The sequence below is a fragment of the Cotesia glomerata genome, linkage group LG2, assembly GCF_020080835.1.
Source record: "Cotesia glomerata isolate CgM1 linkage group LG2, MPM_Cglom_v2.3, whole genome shotgun sequence".
In the NCBI taxonomy this organism is placed as follows: domain Eukaryota; kingdom Metazoa; phylum Arthropoda; class Insecta; order Hymenoptera; family Braconidae; genus Cotesia; species Cotesia glomerata.
In genome coordinates, this window is record NC_058159.1 from 26,818,176 (window position 1) to 26,834,799 (window position 16,624).

At 26.3% G+C, this 16,624-nt stretch overlaps 2 protein-coding genes across 6 annotated transcripts; one reads left to right on the plus strand and one right to left on the minus strand.

The window, feature by feature from the left end:
* Positions 1-46: 46 nt before the first annotated feature.
* On the plus strand, positions 47-8,099 carry LOC123258764 (actin-related protein 2). 4 transcript variants are annotated; one of them, XM_044718970.1, is made up of 9 exons: positions 47-623; positions 1,240-1,350; positions 2,512-2,529; positions 2,958-2,975; positions 3,279-3,358; positions 3,617-3,752; positions 4,661-5,020; positions 5,097-5,375; positions 7,546-8,099. In XM_044718970.1, the coding sequence occupies exons 1-9, from the start codon at positions 576-578 to the stop codon at positions 7,714-7,716; spliced, it is 1,221 nt and encodes a 406-aa protein (XP_044574905.1). In that variant the 5' UTR covers positions 47-575; the 3' UTR covers positions 7,717-8,099. The 4 variants fall into 4 exon arrangements, with proteins under 4 accessions (XP_044574905.1, XP_044574906.1, XP_044574907.1 ...); XM_044718971.1 differs by lacking the exon at positions 2,958-2,975 and having other exon boundaries at positions 48-623; XM_044718972.1 differs by lacking the exon at positions 2,512-2,529 and having other exon boundaries at positions 48-623.
* Positions 8,100-8,871: 772 nt separating this feature from the next.
* Positions 8,872-16,192, minus strand: LOC123259701 (ceramide transfer protein). Of its 2 annotated transcripts, XM_044720343.1 has the most exons (7): positions 15,514-16,192; positions 14,077-14,196; positions 13,361-13,918; positions 10,617-10,787; positions 10,110-10,541; positions 9,150-9,282; positions 8,872-9,070 (listed from the first exon to the last, which is right to left on the minus strand). In XM_044720343.1, exons 1-7 carry the CDS (start codon positions 15,793-15,795, stop codon positions 8,943-8,945), a joined length of 1,824 nt encoding a protein of 607 aa, XP_044576278.1. In that variant the 5' UTR covers positions 15,796-16,192; the 3' UTR covers positions 8,872-8,942. The 2 variants fall into 2 exon arrangements, with proteins under 2 accessions (XP_044576278.1, XP_044576279.1); XM_044720344.1 differs by lacking the exons at positions 13,361-13,918; positions 14,077-14,196; positions 15,514-16,192 and adding an exon at positions 10,929-11,083 and having other exon boundaries at positions 8,873-9,070.
* Positions 16,193-16,624: the final 432 nt, after the last annotated feature.

Sequence of the window (16,624 nt, forward strand, 5' to 3'; positions counted from 1 at the left end):
GGAAGTAATTAATTGTGGCTATATTCAAATAAGTAAACCAGCGACATGTGCGTTACATTAAAGTACTAAAAAAGAACATGACCCAAAAAAAAAAGTTTAATTTTTTTTTGTTCGTGTGTGGCAGATTTAGGATTTAGGTAGAAAGAAAGAAAAAGAAAGAGCATGAGCATTTTCATACATAAAATTAATAAATTTGACAGATTCACTCCATTCCATTAAAGTTGTAATTAGATGCATTTATTTTTAAAATAATCACAGTGCAATTATTTGCTGGTAGCTAAGTATTATGATACATTATTAATGTATTAATAACTAGGTATTTATTGGAGCACATGAATTATTTTTGTTACTGTTTATGTGATTGTTAATATTTGATATACAAAAACTTTGATTGTGTTTATCATATCTTATAAAAATACTGGATGATTATTGTCAAGTACGCCATGCCGGTGACGCCCTTGCTGAGCTAAATTATTAGTCATCTTACAGGAAATTTGTTACAAAAATCTGGTTTTTATTGTAATTAATAATTAACAACAATTGCTACCTACTAAGTGTTTTTTGGATTTATTAAGATGGATAATCAAGGACGGAAAGTTATTGTTTGTGACAATGGAACTGGGGTAAGGTTATGCATGTTTAATTCCATCAATATTTTAAATTATTATGCGTATTTATTATTGCTATTTAATGAAATTTAAGTTTGCAGTCACTTGACCTTTTTTTTAATTTTTTTTAACAAATAAATTTTGTTAAAAAAATTATTTTTAAAAAATTGCATTAATTTTTTTTTATTTTTACATGTCAATTTTTTTTATGATGATTAATTTAGCAGATATTTAATAATTTTTTTTAACAAATAAATTTGGCAAAAAAAATATAAAAAAAATTGACATGTAGAAATTTTAAAAAATTGAAAATGCAATTTTTTTTAAATAATTTTTTGTAACAAATTTTTTTGTTAAAAATTCACTAGTGACTGCTAACTTTAATGTCATTTTTTTTAGCAGTCACTAGAGAATTTTTAACAAAAAAATTTGTTCCAAAAAATTATTTTTAAAAAATTGCATTTTTAATTTTTTTAAATTTTTACATGTCAATTTTTTTTATATTTTTTTTGCCATAATTTATTTGTTACAAAAATTATTAAAAATCTGCTAAATTAATTTTCATTATTATTTTTAATTTCTGTATCCGAGCAATTGTTAATAAATTTTATTAATTATTATATTTTTTTAGTTTGTCAAATGTGGATATGCAGGTGCTAATTTTCCTGCTCATATATTTCCATCGCTTGTCGGACGGCCGATCATCAGAGCAGTAAATAAAATTGGAGACATTGATGTTAAGGTGAGGAATAATTAAATTCATTTTTTTTTTTTTTTTTTTAATGAATCATTGTATTTATTTGTTTTTATTTTAATTTAATGAAATTTAAAAAAATGAGACATTTTTGTAATCAAATTTAGATGTACAAGTTTGTCCGATTTAATGGCAAGATTTATTTAATTACGTACTTATATATACATATGGGTGATTCTCTGTAAGGATGTTTTTTGCTGTCCCAGGCATTTTTTTATTAGAAAAATTGTTATTTTGTTACTAAAAAAAATTTATTACGAAAGTAAAAAAACATTTCTATTTGGAGCATTGAAAACTAAAATGAAATAAATTTTGGTTTTTTTGCTATAAATTCGTAAACCACCGAAATATCGGTCCCCTGAGCTGTCCCATTCCCAAAATTAAAACATTAAGATTAAATTTTAAGTTATTCGTCAATAATATATAATTTGGTCCATAATGTTTATAAACTTAATTAGTTAACTAACAATCTTCTTCAATAAAAAGTACTGAAAATTAATTTGTTTCATGAAATTCATTAAACCAAAGTTTGTCTCAGGCATTTTAAGATCAGTCCCCTGCCAGAAGTTCAAAGCCAAAAAAAAAAAATCCAGCGTGTTATTTTACCTTTTGTAAGGTTTATAAGGATCTAACTAGCCTTGAGTTAATAATCATAGAGCTGTTAGCGCTTTATCGCCATTTTATTTAGTGTCAAAGCACTGTTTATGCTGGAAATATGTGTCTGGACCACTTCAAAACTCAGTCCCCTGGCAGCTATTTTTATTTATAATTTATTTTTAAAATTGGATCCATAAGTCTTAGTATTATTCTAATTAATGTAAACATTCATTGAGAACTTGAAAAGTTGAATGCATTGAAATAGTTTGCTTGATTTTTCTCAATTTGATAAAAAAAAAAAAAAAAACAGTCCCCTGTCATGTTATATGGCAAAAGATACACAAATATCGAAAAAGCAAAAATTAAATCGGCTGTTTATTTATTATGATTAAGTTTTTTTAAGATTTAGATTTTTTTTCTAATAAAATAAAAAATAATTTGGTCGGACAATTTTGTACAGATTTAAGACGTCCTTACAGAGAATCATATACATATATATTTTTTTTATAAAATTAAATTGATTGTAATGAAATTATTGTTATATATTTTCAGCAAGATCTTTGCGTTCGTGTAAGTCCATTTTTAGTACCCAGTAGTGTCCTTTGTGCTAGAGTTGTTTTTAAAAAAAAAAAGCTAGAAAATAAGAATAATTATTAAAATTTTAAATAAGCGAGAAATTACTGAAGATTTCAAGAAAATAATAACTGGTTGGATTTACGGTTTTAACTAACTTTTTCCGAGTGAATAAAACAATTGATTATTGTTTTTATAATAATAATAATGTGGTGTAATTAATATACACCTTATTAACATTGACTAATACCTCGAATACAATATTGACCTGCTAAGTTTACAAATGCGTAACGCATCAACCAATTAGATATGTACAAACCTCATATATTTGTATAATTATTAATTTTATTTATAAAATGTTGTTTTATTTATTTTTATATTTAATATTAATTGTATTTATGTGCTTTTTACATTTGCCATCATAGGACGTGTATAACATGCCTGTAAGTTGAAGTGTATTATTTGTATTGACGTTATTGTCGTAGTAGATTTTTTTATTTTTGTAATTAGTTTTTTTTTTTTTTAATTTATCGGCTCGAATTGAAGTTTACTCACGCATTGGATTTTTATTAATTTTATTTTTGTATTGCTAATTATTATGCTGCATTATTTTGTGTAATGTTTGACCGAAAAACGAAATGTGTGTCTTGATTTTATATGAGAATGCCAATGTGTTAGATAATGTTTTTGTATTGTTATTTAAAATTTTATTATCTAAGTTTAATTATAATTTATTATTGCGACAGGATTTGATGGTCGGTGATGAAGCTAGTAAACTACGTTCATTGCTGGAAATTAGTTATCCTATGCAAAATGGAATTGTTAGGTATTATAAAAAAAAAAAATAATAAATACACTAGAAAAAAAAATAGAAAAATTATTTTTATAAAACTTGTTTGATTGAATTTTATTCAAAAAAATAATTATTAAGAAATTTAATTATGTAAATTTATAAGTTAAAAGAAAATTTTTCTAGCAGTATTTTTTTTCTTAGTGTATTCTATTATTAATCAACATTTTTTTGTATATTAAATTTAAATTTATTATAATTGACTCCATTCAACTATTAACGAATTAAATATAGAAATTGGGGAGACATGTGCCATGTTTGGGATTACACATTCGGACCAGAAAAAATGAATATTGATCCACATGAGTGCAAGATCATGTTAACTGAACCACCAATGAACCCAACAAAAAACCGAGAAAAAATGATTGAGGTAATATTTAGATTAAATATAATTAATTGTAGCGTTGTATCTCTTCATATGATAATTAACTAAAAACTAGCAACCTTGCAGTCACCATGTGACCACCGTGACTTGTGAACTATAAATAAATAAAATTTTGCTTTATTAAATAATGACTTTTGTTAAATTGTACTGTACTTTCTTAAATATTGACGTTTTTAAAGATGTAAGCTCATCACGATGTTACACTCATCAAGAGCTTTCATTTGAGTACCCACATCAAATTTTCATATATTATATATATGTATATATGAAAAATTGATGTGGGTACTCTAATGAAAGGTCTTGATGAGTGTTATGTCAGGATAAGCTTATATCTTTAAAAATGTCAATAGTTCACAAGATACAAGGTCATTTCTTAAATATGTAATATATATAATATATATTTTAAAGATATAAGCTCATCCCGATGTTACACTTATCGAGAGCTTTTATTTGAGTATCCACATGTATTTTTAATATATTTTTCATATATACATATATGTAATATGTATATATATATATATGAAAAATTGATGTAGGTACTCAAATGAAAGGTCTTGATGAGTGTAATGTCAAGATGAGCTTATATCTTTAATTTTTTAAATTATTTCTTAATTATTGATATTATTAAAGATGTAAGCTCATTCTGATGTTACATTCATCAAGACCTTTCATTGGAGTACCCACATGCATTTTGATATATTTTTCATATATACATATATATAAATAAATGAAAAATTGATGTGGGTACTCAAATGAAAGGTCTTGATGAGTGTAATGTCGAGGTGAGCTTATATCTTTAAAAATGTCAATAGTTCTGAAGATACAAGGTCATCTCTCAATTATGGACACAAAATTTGTCTTATTCTCTTAATGATATAGATGATTATTTTTAGGTGATGTTTGAAAAATACGGATTCGCAGCAACATATATTGCTGTTCAAGCTGTACTAACACTTTATGCACAAGGATTGATAAGTGGAGTTGTAGTTGACTCTGGTGACGGTGTAACTCATATTTGTGCTGTTTATCACGAGTGTGCACCATGTCATTTAATTAAAAGACTGGATGTTGCTGGCCGGGACATAACAATGTATCTTATTAAGTTATTATTATTACGTGGTTATGCATTTAATCATTCAGCTGATTTTGAAACTGTCCGAATGATGAAAGAAAAGTTATGTTATGTCGGATACAATATTGAGACAGAAGAAAAATTAGCTGTTGAAACTACTGTCCTTGTTGAGTCTTACACTGTAAGTAATCATAATTAATTTTATTAATTAATTACAATTGCAATAATAATAAATAATAATAATTTTTTGGACTTAGTTACCCGATGGACGTGTGATAAAAGTAGGTGGTGAAAGATTCGCAGCACCTGAAGCGCTATTTCAACCGCATTTAATAAATGTTGAAGCACCTGGTATTGCTGAGCTAGTATTTAATACAATTCAATCAGCAGCTATTGATATAAGAAGTGAATTATATAAACACATAGTATTGAGTGGTGGAAGTACAATGTATCCAGGCTTACCATCTAGATTGGAGCGTGAGATTAAACAGCTTTATCTTCAACGAGTACTCAAGAATGATGCTTCAAAATTAGGGGTATGCTTTATTTTTATTATTTTATTCATACACAGAAAAAAAGATTTCTTGACTGGAGAATAAAATTCTTGGCTTAAGTAAATTTTCGGGTGCCCGAAGGAAGACCGAAGTTGTCTTGGCCGAATTAAAAATTTTTCTTGAAATTCTATTCTTGGTGGAAGTAATTTTTCTTAATTTAAATTATCATAAATACTTGATACAATAACTTTTTATATTGGATCAAGATTTTCAGATACTTTAGGGAAGCAGCGCCACCTACTTCAGCTGAGAAAAAAATTTTCTCACCTTGAGAAAATTTTTCTCTTGAATATTTGATACCCATTTCAGATTATTTTAGCACGCAATTATACATATTGAATGAAAGAAAATGGTTCAATATTATTTGATCTTCCCATTTGACATATTCGTCAATAAAAATATTAATGAAAATTTATTATCGAGATATTTAATTTTTTGGAGCAAGAGAAAAATTTTCTCAAGACAAGAAAATTTACTTCTGTCAAGAACTTAATTTTTTGGAGCAAGAGAAAAATTTTCTCAAAACAAGAAAATTTTCTTGATTTAAATAAATTGTCTTGGATCAAGATACGTATTTCTTGAAGCAAGAGAATTAATTTTGTTAGAATAAGTGAAATTTCTTGTGTCAAAAAAAAATTTTTTTTTCGCCCAAGAAAATAATTAGCAAGAAAAATATTTTCTTGGTTCAAGTGAACCATTTTCTCTGTGTACATAACACGGAAAAAAGTAAACTGTAATAAATAATAGTTGATTTATAATAAGTAATGATCAACTGGAAAAAATTACCATTTCAAACAGTTAAATCGTGATTTTAAAAATCACTTTATAATATTTATCATTTAAATGCTACAATTTATTATTTACACGGAAGAAAATACTATTTCAAACAGTAATATTCGCTATGTGAAAGTCGAAAATGTTAAAGTATAAGAATTAAGAATTTTGAGTTTGATATTTATCATTTCGTACCTAAAAAATGATCGCATATGTAAAAAATATAAAATACAGTTACTAAATTTCAAATACAAGCAACGTCAATATTTACAAAGTAAAATGGTAAATTTTAAACGCAACGCTAAAAATCAAACTATAATTATTGATTTGCTTGAACTGGTAAAATATATATTTTAAGAGTGGAATTTTTACTGTTTCAAATGTTAAATTTTCCTAATGTGAGACTTTCCCCTTCACCTCATAGTATAGACTATATGTTGAAACAGCAATTTTTACTATTTAAAATTGTAATTTTTTAAGATGAGAGAGTGGTTATTTACTATAGTGACAGCTACTAATCACATTTTCTATATTAAATTATAAATTGTGGCTTTTATACTTTCTACATTAAGGGGCACAATTAGTGTGACAGCCTAAAAAAAGGCGATTTTTGGGAATTAATCGTCAGCCATTTATTCGAATAAAGATTTGACAACATCGCGTCAACAGCTGAGAATAAAGAAAAGAATAGAAATATAGTTACAGAGAGAGAAATGTTTAACTCACACATTCATCCACGTCTCCGTTATGGGTATAATCAAGCGCACTATTGCCAAATCTGTTTATTTATTTCGGCAAGTAATAAATACCAAAGTCATTTTATTACTTTACTTTATTAAATAAGTATAAATTATCAATTATTAAATTGTTTAAATTATTTTAAATTAAAATAAAGAATTTTGACGGATATTGGGAAAACTAAAATTAAAAAAAAATTTTAACACTATTTTGACTCATTAGTTGCGCTCGAACTTCTTTAAAAGTACGCGTATTTAAAAATTGAAGAATACTATAAGAAAAGTGATTTTGCACAGTACCTCCTTAAAGATAAAATTATCCTATTCTAACGGTCGAGTGGCTACTCTTTTAATGGCTATAACTCAAAAACTATTTGAGATATCGATTAAAAATTTTAGTATGTTATTTTTAAAGGTATAACCTATCGAAATATGAAAAAAAAATCGATTTTTTGAAAATTTCACACTAGTTGTGCCCCTTAAGTTTTGTAATATTTACATTTGTGCCACTTCGAAGTCCGCTGCACTGTTTGAAACTATAAAAATTAACTGGAATCCGAGTAAATTTTACCGTTTACTTTTTTCCGTGTAGATCAACATTTATAATTAAGATAAATAATGCTAATTATATTTTATTGTAGAAATTTAAAATAAAAATTGAAGATCCACCACGACGTAAAGATATGGTATTTATGGGTGGTGCTGTACTAGCAGAATTAACTAAAAATCGTGATTCATTTTGGATTACTAAAGAAGAGTACGAGGAAAGAGGATTAAAGGTCTTGGATAAATTAACGACTTATGATAAGTGAAAGTAAAAACCGGCTAATTATTTGATGAATAATAACAGATTAAAAAACTTAAAAAAAATAATAATTAAAAGACTCTGTTTAATAAAAAAATAAGTAAAAAAAATACTTGATGTAAAATTGATAAATTGAATACTAACAGAGAAGACATTTATGAAGATAGATAAAACTTAATGTGTTGTGAATGCACTTTATGTAGATATAATTGATAATTATATGACATAAAAAACGAATTACGTATGTAAGATTATGAAAAAAAAATTCCAATTAATTTTTTAAACGATTATTACTTATAATCGTGCCAATCTAAATAATAAGCTCAAATAATTTCAGTTACATTTACTTTTATTATTTTTTTTTTTTCTAATAAAATTGTTGTAATGATTTTTTACGTTTTTAGTTATTATTAATTGTACTATAAATTTAAGTAAAAGAAAATTAACCAAATAAATATAGTTTTTTTATGGTTACACATGCAAATAAATTAATAAAATAAAAATTTATACAATTGATTAATTAATAAAAGAAAAAAAATAGCAATTGTTCTTTGCATAAATCTACAACAGTCTTTATTGAGTTTCATTCGTTTTATTTCTATACATTATTCGCTTTCCTTATTTTCTGTATAAATAAAAATAACAATATTTTTTTTTTTTTTTTCATCATTGTTATACAGTTACGTACCATAAGCAGTGTAACAATGAATAAGTAAAATGTGTATGTGATATTAGAGTTTTCATTCGATTTTAATATTTTTATTACATATATATGTATATATATATATTTAAAAACTCTAACTATGTTATATGACATCCGATTTTTATTAAAAAAAGTTAAATCGGACATTAAAAATTTTTATAATTATAAATTAACAATATGAATATTTAATATAATAACTTTAATTGTTTAATTAAATTTTTTTATCAATCAATTAACGTATTCACATTAAATGATTTAAAAATACACTCATTAATTCATCATTTGAATTAATGATTAGACAAATATTATTAATTATTACTTTTATTTATTAGTACATAATTTGTACTTATGAAAAAATTTCACTGAGCTTGTAAACGAGACATCAGTGCAAATACAGTTAAAAGAGATTTTTTTGTCTTTGTTGCAATATTTAAACATTTTTAAGAAAAAAATTTTTTTTTCATTATAAATTTTCTTTTGTTCCACTTTTACAATTTTATTTATTTATAATTAAAATTATAATTATTTAGTTAAAACAATATAGGTTTATCTTTACACTGTTCAATGCAGAAGCTGGTAAAGCGTTTTAAAAACTTTGGATACTCACGTTTGTAGACTGCGCGAAGCACAGAAGCTGGTGCCCAACCACCTGGATTTACTGTAAAATACATTTTTTAAAAATCAGAGTTTAAAATATTTAGACATTAAGTTATTTAACTAATTAAAAAGATACTTACCCACAGAACAGTAAGTTATCTTACAAGTAATGTCATCACGGCTTATTTTGTTTGGATCTTTCGGTGGATCAACAAATGTTTGACATACAATGCAAACAGTTAAATAAACTCGCACACATTTATTTGAGTTTGGCTAGAAAATTTTAATAAAATTAAAAATTAAAAAGTTTGGAAAATCCAAAAGTGCACGCATCATAATCTCATTTTTTACAATAAATGTATTAAATATTTTACAATAAATGTAGAATATATATTCTTGTGACAAGAAAATTTTCTCAAGAGTAGTAATTTTTTTTCTCAGTGTAGAAATTTTAAAAAATTAAAAATGCAATTTTTTAAAACAAATTTTTTATTTAAAAAAAAATTAAAAAATTGTGAAGTGATAGCTAAATTTTATGTCATTAAAATAAAATACAAAAAACAAAATAATAAAAAACAGAAAACTCTGCTATGGTTTAGTGGCGACATAATTCTGAGGTGAAGAAAAAAAATACTATAATAAAATGTATGTATACAAATACATAGTCGTATTTTAGTTTTTTATAAATAATAATTAAACGACAGTGAATTGAACGCTCACATTAATTGAAAAAATCTTTAGTATGTTACTTTAGATGATAAAAAAAAAAATTATTCCAGTAGGAATAAACTGCATTTTTTGATGAAACTAAAATTAGCCGATAGCGAAAAATTTATATTTTTTTTTATTAATTGAATTAGCAATAAAAAAATATTTTTAAAAAATTGCACTTATAGTTTTTCTAATTTTTCACATGTGCAATTTTTTCTTTTAATTTTTTTTTTAATAATTTTATTGATAAAAAAAATTCTGAAAATTGTCAGCTATCTGCTAATTTTATTTTTATAATTTTTTGATATGTCGAGAGTAGAGTGCTTCGCTTATGAGGTGTGCAATAATAACAATGATCACCAATAATAGCTCTTAAAAAAATAACTTACTGGATACTGAGGATGTTCAGTGCTGTGATTACAAACAATCCATAAATCAGAAGCATCAGGATCTTGATCATCAGGAACACTCCGAATGTGGGACCAAAATAAGGCATCACGTTGACTTGCCGGCCAAATACGTTTGTGCGTCTGAAGAAATACTAAAGTATCATTGGAAATAGTTTCGGCAATGGTCATATCCTCAAGAGTCGTCTCCCAACCGCTTCTGTACTCAGGGCTAAAAAATATTTGACACACTTCCCGTGCTGTTACACCTTTGACAACATGACACGCTTTCAACGGGTCAACTACTAATCCATCAGCCTCTTCTTCTCGCCTGTACATTCGCATGTCCCCGTCTTCGGCAAACAATTGCCAACCACCTGCTCCACCAACACCCAAACGCGCGTAGTGCAGTTGTTGCATTGTTACTTTTTCGATCTAGAAAAAAAATAATTGCAACTATAAATACAAAGAAGAACTTAATACTTAAATATATTTAAATAAATTACAAACCTCCGGCCATAATTTATGATTAATTGCAGGAGTAACTGTTGAATCAACTGAAATTGAAACAGATTTTCGTTTCAAACGATCTCTCATTTGATTGTCTTCATCTATTTTATCTAATCCAGTTTCCATAGCATCGTAAAATTCTTCATCACACAAAGCACTGTGTGGACCTTCCTGAAAATTCCAAGAAAAAAATAAATTATTATTATTTTTTTTTTTTTCTTTGCATTACATATTTATCTTTATCACGATGTTAAATAATCAACTATTATCTATGATAAAAAAAAATTATCAGCATGTATTTTAATAACATACTGAATGCTTGTGACTCGGCAACAAAAAACTATTTCTCAGTTTTATTTTTCCCATTATTGACAAAGAAAAATAAAGTAATTAATATTAATGGTCTTGTTGAAATATTTTAAGACGATACTACTCCAGCGGTAGTCCACTGACGCACTGAACAGAAATAATTCCTCGTCGTCGATTGAACACGTTGTAAATTGCGTAAGCTTAATATATGGAAACCGATGGTGGTGGTTGTTTAAGTTGATATTGCATAAACGTTTTGGAAATGACTCAATGACCGATTAGTGTACACACGAATAATATGGAATAAACATATGCGCAAAAAAAATTTCAAGTACGTATTTTATACTGGAATAGGCTAAAAATACAGTTCACCACAAATCAACAGAATAAATTTAGAAGGTAAATTCTAGATCCATTAGGATTTATTGGCAATAAAATCCTCAAAATATGCAAATTTATATATTGCTTAATTTAACAACCGTAAAGGTAAATATTTAGTAACAGTTATGTAATAAAACATTCTTAGAGAATCCACTGAATTATAAGGAGGAATACTAATTATTTCCTTCTTAATTAATATTTTATAATTTATAATAATTGCGTACTATACTTGACATAATTTTTTTACAATCTCAAGTCTTCTACCATATAAAGATAAGAATAAGTAATAATCAGTTTGAGCAAAACAAGCTTGGAAATGAAAAAAAAAAACTCTAAAATCTCTAGACTTTGAATTGAATGTATTTATTCAAAGTCATATTTAAATATGTTACTAATAATTATTTTCTAGAATTTCTTAAACTGTTCCGACATCTTTCTAAACATTCTGAAAACTTCCATAATGTTTCATCACTCTGGAATGTTTTTTAAAACTTTTAAACACACTAATAAAAAATTTAACTTGACTTAAGAACAAGAATCTTGAACCAAGAACATCATTTTGAAGAAAATGAAATTTTTGAGCCGAGAGGAAAAATTCTTGAGTCGAGAAAATTTTCTTGGTTTAAGGGGGGAAGTCTATGTAAAATTTTCAAAAAATCAATTTTTTTTTTTCGATAATCTGAAAATATATATATATATATATAGTATTTTGAGCATGTACACGGAATGAACAAGATGACACTGAATATCATCCCAGATTATACTCAGTGATATCTGCGGTGAAAAAAATTTCAAATAGTAGCTTTAAAAAATCCAGATTATACTGCGTAATATCTGGATTATACTCATTGTAATTTGGATTATACTCAATGTAATCTGGATAATACTCATTGTAACTTGGATTATATTAGCTACTATCTGAAATTTTTTTTCACTTAGTATAATCTGGGATGATATTCAGTGTCATCTTGTTCTTTCCGTGTACTGATGAAAGGAAAAAATAAAATCTCAAATATTGACGAAGTTATAGCTATTATAATGGAGCGGCCGGAGTGCGTATTGTAGCGCGTACTATAACTTTAAGCGCGATATCTCGAAACTGTATTTTTAAAAACTGCTCGTGTTGTAATTCAAAAAGTTATTCATCGATTTGTTTGAAATTTGGTGAGGCCTTTTTCTATATTACTATCGAAAGGATAAACCTAAAATTTCAGATATTTTGCGTTGATAAATTACTTTTTTGAGGTCAAAAAAATAGCCCCAAATTCTGACTTTTTTTTCAAAGGATTATTTTATACTTTTTTTTTTTTTAATTTTAAAGGTTTATTCTTTCCGTTAATATGTTCTAAAAAAAAAAACACTTTAGTTTTTTTATTTCAAATCAATGGTTAATGAGTGATAAATAGAGCAGTTTGGGACCTCGCGTCGGAGGCAGCGAATAAAAAATTATCCTGAGCCGTTATTTCAAAAGGAAAAAAAAAATTACTTTTGTACTCTAGAAAGGTTCAATGAAAGTTGTCTTAAAGTTTAAAAACAAACTTATTTTATCACCTTTAAAAATATTTTTAAAAAATAAACGATTTTGAGGCTTTTATTACATGGACTTCCCCTTTAAGAATTTTTCTTCTTGCTTCAAGAAATTTATTTCCTTCAAAATGGTATTCTTGGTTCAAGATTCTTGCTCTTGAGCCAAGTTAAATTTTTTATCAATGCAGGGCTTGAAAAATCTCAACAATAATTTTATGATACTGAAATTGACAAACATCTGATAATTTTAAGAATTTTTTTAACAAACAAATTATAGCAAGAAAATTTTATTTAAAAATTTCATCTTTAGAAGCTCTAAAAATTATAAATGAGATTTTTATAAATAATTTTCTATGCCTAGTTTATTTTTAAAGAAAAATTAAAAAATTGTCAAGTGTCTGCTAACTTCAGCCTCATAATTTTTCATTGAGATTTCACGAGTTATCAAAATTATCAGTTAGATATTATGATAAAAATAATTATAATAATGATCAATGAAAATGAATAAAATTTTTAAATTATCTTACTTCATAATCAGGACCTCCGTGTATTAAAACTCTAGGCCGAATAGAATCACCGCGATGAATATTAATCTGATCCTTGAGAGCTTTATAAAGTTCTTGCATTTTTTTCCTCCGTTCGTTTTCTTTTTCCCATCGACGGCGCCAGACGTCTTCGCGTTGACCCATTAATTCGACACAGTGTTGTAATGTACTGAGTATACCTTCACTAGTAGCTTTAAATGTAATAGCTTCTCCTTTAAAATCAATTGACTGGAGCGCTGGGTCGAATCCAATATCATTTTTAATAAACTCATGAGAATTAACTCTCGTTTCTTGGGACACTGAGGATACCTGAGACGGCGATACATTACCAGCGCAATTGTCAAAATATTTTTGTAATGTATCTATTTGTTTACTTAATATATCCTTGAATGTCTCTAACTCGGCAAGTTTTTCTTTTAAATTTCGTAACCCACGTTTATTCAAACTGCCGCCACTTGCCGTAGATTGTGTGTTTGATACCAGTGATACTGTACTGCCGTGCCGCTTTAAACTATTTTCACTGCTATACCCAGACTCGGCCTATAAATAATTTTACTGTTATTTTATATTGTATATTAACATTACATATATAACAAAACATGAAATGAAAAATGAAGTGAGTCATCAGTGAATAATTTATGTGTCTTAAGATAAAAAATAAAATATGTGTCATACGATAAAGAAAAACAAATACATACTTTATACGATTTCAATACGTCAACCCAGCGTTGTTTTTCCTCTGGACAATTTGCTCTAAGATACCACACTAAACTTTCATTCACTGATACGTCGAATCGGCATTCGTCAAATTCATGAGCCTAAAAAAAATAAATAAATAATAATAATTAGCAACCTTGCAGTCGCTATGTGACTGCCGTGACTTGTGAACTATAAATAAATAAAATTTTGCTTTATTAAATAATGAATTTTGTTAAATTGCACTGTATTTTCTTAACTATTTACATTTTTGAAGATATAAGCTCAACCCGATGTTACACTCATCAAGAGCTTTCATTTGAGTACCCACATGCATTTTGACATATTTTTCATATATATATATATATATATATATATATATATATATATATATATATAAAATATATGAAAAATTGATGTGGGTACTCTAATGAAAGGTCTTGATGAGTGTAATGTTGGGACGAGCTTATATCTTTAAAAATGTCAATAGTTTACAAGATACTAGGTCGTTTCTTAATTATGTTAAATTGCACTGTACTTTCTTGACTATTGACTTTTTTAAACATATAAAGTCATTCCGATGTTACACTCATCAAGAGCTTTCATTTGAGTACCCACATGCATTTTGATATATTTTTCATATATACATATATATATAAATATATAAAATATACGAAAAATTGATGTGGGTACTCTAATGAAAGGTCTTGATCAGTGTAATGTTAAGGTGAGCTTATATCTTTAAAAATATCAATAGTTCTCCAGATACAAGGTCGTTTCTTAATTATGCTAAATTGCACTGTACTTTCTTAACAATTGACGTTTTTAAAGATATAAGCTCATCCCGATGTTACACTCATCAAGAGCTTTCATTTGAGTACCCACATGCATTTTTATATATTTTTCATGTATACATATATATAATATATATATATAAATATATGAAAAATTGATGTGTGTACTCAAATGAAAGGTCTTGATGAATGTAATGTCAGGATGAGCTTATATCATTAAAAATGTCAATAGTTCACAAGATACAAGGCAATTTTTTAATTATGTATCTAGAGATAGAGCATTTTCGAATGCAGCGAAATAGTTATAATAAATTGACTATCGGTGCATGATATGAAACCTTGAAAAGGCACAAATTAAAATCAAGACCTTTGCAATGACACTAAATTTCACTAAAAAAAAGCCGATTTTATCTTATAACTATCCTGGACACAAAATTTTTCTTATTCTCTTAATAAAATAGATTACAGTTCATTTAGTTTATTAATATTATAATTTATTTTTAGAAATAAATCCTGAATAATTCTTTAAAATGCTAATATTCAGAGTAATAAATATAGTGTATAAAAATATAAAATTAAATAGTGTATTTTGAATTATTTAAACAACAGCTGTTATGCAAATATAAGATCAACAATTGTGTTTACCTTAATATCAGCTTTGTAAAGGCTGATAGAGCCTCGACAACCAAAACCACTGTCTTGTTCCGATTTATAATAGGACAATGTGCCGTCTTTGAGTACAATGAAACGTGTTTGCCATCCATGAATATAATTAGTCCATTTAGATAGTGTCCCTTGTAATTCTGGTACAATAACACCTTCTGATTCTTCTTCGTCTATCTCATCACCGCATCCACCTCCGCCAGTGTCTATGCCAGCTATTTCCATCATCTCTTCCTCATTTACTACCGGGTTTACATCAGCCATACCAGTAAATTGTTAGATATTTTTTTATTTTTTTATCAGTAAATTCCGTGATTGTACAAAAGTTATTATTTCACAATTACTATTATAATTGTTCCAAAATTATTTAGATCTCATGGACGCTATCAGTTGATTATATGTTGTTGTTATTATTATTATAAATAAAAATTATTATTATTGTGATTCCCAAATGACAGATTCAAGCGCAAGAGAAAGTAGCCGTTTTATAATAATATGAGATATTTTGGAAGAGAAGAGTATTTCATAATAATAAAACCTTGAAAGCTGACATAACCTTATGTGTATACCAATTATCAATATCAAGAATTACACCATCTTCAATATAACTATTATTATTATTATTATTATTATTATTATTACTTGTGAGTTTATAATCCAATGTCATATCAATTAAAATTTTTTAAACGTATAATTTTGTAAATAATTATAGTTTTAATAAAAAAAAAAGATCACAGTTTAAACTCCACGTATTTGTATATTTTTTATCCAATATTTATATTTTTTTTTGCTATTTTTATATATTATTAATCTTCTTTTATTTAAATATTCTTATCATTTGCAGTCACAAGATTATTTTTTTTTTCCAAGTAAAAAACAAATAAATACAATAAATCCAACTAGATTTATACAAATTGAGAGTAAACGATTCACAATAAATCACAATTGTAGGTAATAAATATTAAGTTCAATTTGCCATTAAAATTATTAAATTGAACTGTTTAAGTGTAAAATTTTTATATATTTATAGATGATTCATTAAATGTACTATTAGAATTACAATGCAGATTAGTTTGTTTTCCTAATCAAGCCA

Coding starts and splice junctions, on each gene's coding strand:
- LOC123258764 (XM_044718970.1), top strand. CDS start 576: ATGGATAATCAAGGACGGAAAGTTATTGTTTGTGACAATGGAACTGGG. Junction 3,359..3,616: donor ATGCAAAATGGAATTGTTAG/GTATTATAAAAA, acceptor AATTAAATATAG/AAATTGGGGAGACATGTGCC. Junction 5,376..7,545: donor ATGATGCTTCAAAATTAGGG/GTATGCTTTATT, acceptor ATTTTATTGTAG/AAATTTAAAATAAAAATTGA.
- LOC123259701 (XM_044720343.1), bottom strand. CDS start 15,795: ATGGCTGATGTAAACCCGGTAGTAAATGAGGAAGAGATGATGGAAATA. Junction 9,283..10,109: donor CTGAACATCCTCAGTATCCA/GTAAGTTATTTT, acceptor AAAATTTTCTAG/CCAAACTCAAATAAATGTGT. Junction 9,071..9,149: donor GATAACTTACTGTTCTGTGG/GTAAGTATCTTT, acceptor TGTATTTTACAG/TAAATCCAGGTGGTTGGGCA.